This window comes from Otolemur garnettii, unplaced genomic scaffold (assembly GCF_000181295.1).
Source record: "Otolemur garnettii isolate 467f Iridium unplaced genomic scaffold, OtoGar3 scaffold00016, whole genome shotgun sequence".
In the NCBI taxonomy this organism is placed as follows: domain Eukaryota; kingdom Metazoa; phylum Chordata; class Mammalia; order Primates; family Galagidae; genus Otolemur; species Otolemur garnettii.
The window spans coordinates 14,566,770-14,570,917 of record NW_003852411.1 but is presented as its reverse complement, the minus strand read 5'-3'; the positions used below and the strand labels follow the sequence as shown (position 1 = coordinate 14,570,917).

The window sequence follows — 4,148 nt, the reverse complement described above, 5'->3', positions numbered from 1 at the left end:
GAGGAGGAGAGAGAGCAGAGGAGAAGAGAAGAGAGAGGGAACAAAAGAAAAGCATACCTGTATATCTCTTTCCCACCTTCTTGACATCTTTAAGAAAATAACTACGGACACACCTGGTGACTGTCCTCCACCCTCAAGTACCTTCTGCTGCTTATGGAGGCAGTGCTTGAGGACACACACATCTGGGTAGGGAGTTGGGACTTGAGTTCTGATTCTGGCTCTGTCATTGACAAATAATGCAACAATGTTGTGACACTACTGTCCTGGAGCAAATGGCCTGCACTCTGTCTCATGGTCCCTCCTTTTCTAGGCTGGAGCCTTCCCGTGTTGGGCCAGCAGTACCTGGATATCCTGACCACATGGTACTGCAGCCTGCGGGACTGCTGCGACAGTGGAGACTGCAGGATCTCCAACAACTTCACAGGTTGGACTCCCAAACCCTCACAGGGTTAGGGATCTGTGGGGAGGAGAGGCAGTTGAGGAAAATGGCTAGAGTGCAAGGGACCTTTCATCATCCTGTCCAACCTCCACAAAGCAGGAACTGTCCCCAAAAGACTGAACTTGGATCTGCAGTTATTTGAAGATCTTTGGGCAAGATAAGACCCTCTAACAGAGGGGACAATATGACACCAACATTAATGGTGCATTCTTTTATCTTGGAACAGAAGCCAGAGCTCCCCCATGCTGGTGTTTGAAGAGCACCAGAATACCTGAACTCAGAATCCCCCGTTAGCCTCTACTTGAATGGCTTTTCCAGACTGAGCTTGTTTCGTGGATCTTGGGGATCCATGCGAAAGCCATGAACATGTGAAACCCAGTGAAGACAGCTAGGAGGAAGGGATACTGACAGATACAGCACAGGCCCCTAGTTACCACCGTGTATCTGTCCCTGGTGTACTCTAGGTTTCCTTTGCTCTTTGCCATCTACCCTCTCACCATGTCCTCCTGCCGTTCCTGGGAGCGTGTTCAAGGAGGAAAGAATAGGTGTGATCTGTTGAGCCCCTGCCATATACCAGGCACTGTGCTGAGTTTTGTGGGGCTTAACTCCTAATCCAACATCTGAGACCCTTTAGGAGAGTCATGTCCAGAGCACCTTGTCTCTTTGTAAACACAGAAACAGTTAACCTCTCAGAGGGTGCCTGGAAGCATCCAGTGAGAGAGCTCATCATACTCTATAAGTTGTAGTTAAAAGCATCCCTTTCTAAGCTTGAGCCAACAAATGTCTGGGTGATACAACACGGTCTTCCTGCTTTATCTGGGGTCAGTGGGGATGCCTCAGTGAGGCAGTGCCCTTATAGTAGTGATTTCCTTTTCTTTTCTGTTCTGTTCTTTTTGAGACAGAGTCTTACTCTATTGCCCTGGGTTGAGTGCCACCCTGTTTTGAGTGCTGTTATGTCATAGCTTGCAGCACCCTCAAACTCCTGGGCACAAGTGATCCTCAGAGCAGTGATTTTCAACGAGTGTGCAATGGGAGGATCTTAGATGGGCTTTGAAAAAAAAAAATTCCCCCCCCCCAACAGAGTCTTACTTTCTCACCCTTGGTAGAGTGCTGTGGCGTCACAGCTCACAGCAACCTCAAACTCCTGGGCTTAAGCAATTCTCTTCCCTCAGCCTCCCAAGCGGCTGAGCAGTTGCGCCCACCACAACACCTGCTATTTTTATTTTATTATTATTTTTTAAGATTGCAAGGAAGCTTTTTTTTTTTTGGCTAGGGCTGGGTTTGAACCCACCACTTCCAGCATATGCGGCTGGCGCCCTACTCCTTTGAGCCACAGGCATCACCCGCCTGACTATTTTTAGAGATGAGGTCTCACTCTGGCTCAAGCTGGTCTTGAACCTGTGAGCTTAGGCAATCCACCCATCTCAGCCTCCCAAGTGCTGGGATTACAGGTGTGAGCCAACTCGCCCAGGCTGCTGTGAAAATTTTTAAAGATCATTAATTATTTTTGAAAGAAGGTCAAAACAAAGTATATTCTCTTTTTTACTTTTTTTTTTTAATCAATATAATTTAAATGTGCCATGGAAGTTTAACTATAGGTTCAATGTGCTGTGAAATAAAAAAAGTTGAAAAACACTGCCGTCAAGAAATAAGAGATAGGTTCTGAGTAGAAACTAATATATATTAACCATCATGGATTGGAAATCCCCACTACAGTTTTCCTGTGCATTCTCCCCATATGGCTGGGGGTCACCACAACGTGAGGAACTGTATTAAAGGGTCTCAGCATTAGGAAGGTTGAGAACCACTGCTCTAGAGTCCAGCTGCATGTGAATCTAACCAACCCTCCTTCCATGCATTTTCTTATTAGTTCAGGAGCCTTTATTTGCTTATTGCCCTTGATTTGCCTTTGCATTTTGCCTCTCAGTGGGGATCTTTAGCCCCAAGTACTGAGTACTGTTCTGAAAAAGGACCTGTACATCACCATCTCTGAATCCTACATAAGGCCCAGCAGAGGGTTTTAGGCACAATAGTTGCTCTCAACAAGTGTTTGCTAAATTGAGTTAGAATGGAAGAAATGGGCTGTAATCCTAGCACTTTGGGAGGCAGAGGCTGAAGGATCCCTAGAGCTCAGGAGTTTGAGACAAGCCTGAGCAAGAGGGAGACCCTGACTCTACTAAAAGTAGAAAAACTAGCCAGGTGTCATGGATGCCTGTAGTTCCAGCTACTGGGAGGCTAAGGCAGGAGGATTGCTTGAACCCAGGAGTTTAAGGGAGATGGCTGTGAGCTATGACCCCATGGCATTCTACCCAGGGCTACAGAGTGAGACTGTGTCTCCAAAAAAAAAAAAGCAAATGAGGATTCTCAACAAAGCATTAGAAAGTCTTAAAAGTAGGGATGGGCGCCACCCCACCTAGGGATTGGTGGGCAGGGTCCCTCTTCCAGGCAGGTCTTGCCCACTGGTCTGGGATATCTTCAGAAGGAATGATTCTAATTCTCCCTTAGTCCAATCTTACTTTTCCTTTCTTTTTTCATTTTTGAGACAGAGTCTCCCTATGTTGCCCTTGGTAGAGTGCTGTGACGTCACAGCTCACAGCAACATCAAACTCTTGGGCTCCAGTGATAAATCTTTTTCTAACTCTTCAGAAAATAGCCCTTGAATCCCTTCTGCTGCAAGGTCTGTTTTCTGGCTTCTTGTTCTAAGGCCAAACAGGATGAATTATTGATGCCACCTCTGAGATACTCAGTTTTATTTTATTTTATTTTATTTTTTAATTTTTCTATAGAAAACACGTTTATTGGAGATGTGCTATGATGGAATCATTTGCTAAGTCTGAGCTTCATTTTCCTCCTCTGTGAAGTAGGGGAAATAACAGGTAGTTGCTCTCTGTAGTTCTGTTGTCATGGTTGAAGGAGAGGTACTCGGTTTTAGTTTCTGGGCTGTTGCCAGGGAATGTGCCTGTGTGTCACAGTCTCACTGTGACTCCCTCTTTCCTGTCTTTAGGCTTAGAGTCAGACCTGAACGTGCGACTGCACGGCCAACATTTGGCCCGGGAGCTAGTCCTAAGAACAGTGAGGGGCTACTTAGCGATGCCCCGGCCAGAAAAGCCCCTGGCTCTCTTGTTCCACGGCTGGTCTGGCACAGGCAAGAACTTTGTGGCCCGGATGCTGGCAGAGAACCTGTATCGGGATGGGCTGAGAAGTGACTGTGTCAGGATGTTCATCGCCATGTTCCACTTTCCTCACCCCAAGTACGTGGACCTGTACAAGGTGAGGCTGGGCAGTGCTAGGAGCATTATCCACTCTGACTGGGTCAAGGCCTCTGTGCTGGGGGCTGGAGGGGTGCAGGCAGCTGCTGGGACAGAAACTGTTACAGAGATTCCCGCTCCACTCCTCACAGAGGAGGCTCTGAGCATCCAGAGGAAAGACTGATGTTAAACACCACCCCCAGCTGTCTCCTTAACAGCCGCACCAGAGCCCAGATGCTGAGCTCAAACAGCAGCTGCGTGTTGATTTTTGTTACAGAAGTAGTGAAGCATCACAGGAAATGTGGAACAGAGAAAAGCAACAGCTTTATCACCATCTCCCCACACAGACACAAGCTTGTTAGCTAATAACAGCATTTTTGATGTATTTCTTTCTTTTTTTTTTTTTTTTTGAGACGGAGCCTCAAGCTGTCCCCCTAGGTAGAGTGCCATGGCATCACGCT

The 4,148-nt window shown here is 46.9% G+C and overlaps 1 protein-coding gene across 1 annotated transcript in view; it reads left to right on the top strand.

Moving 5' to 3' along the window:
* Positions 1-4,148, top strand: part of TOR3A (torsin family 3 member A) — a 13,216-nt gene that overhangs the window by 1,042 nt on the left and 8,026 nt on the right. Inside the window, exons 2-3 of the mRNA XM_003785811.3 lie at positions 311-424; positions 3,444-3,709. Coding sequence (XP_003785859.1) covers positions 311-424; positions 3,444-3,709 — 380 coding nt within the window. The remainder of the gene's footprint in view (positions 1-310; positions 425-3,443; positions 3,710-4,148) is intronic.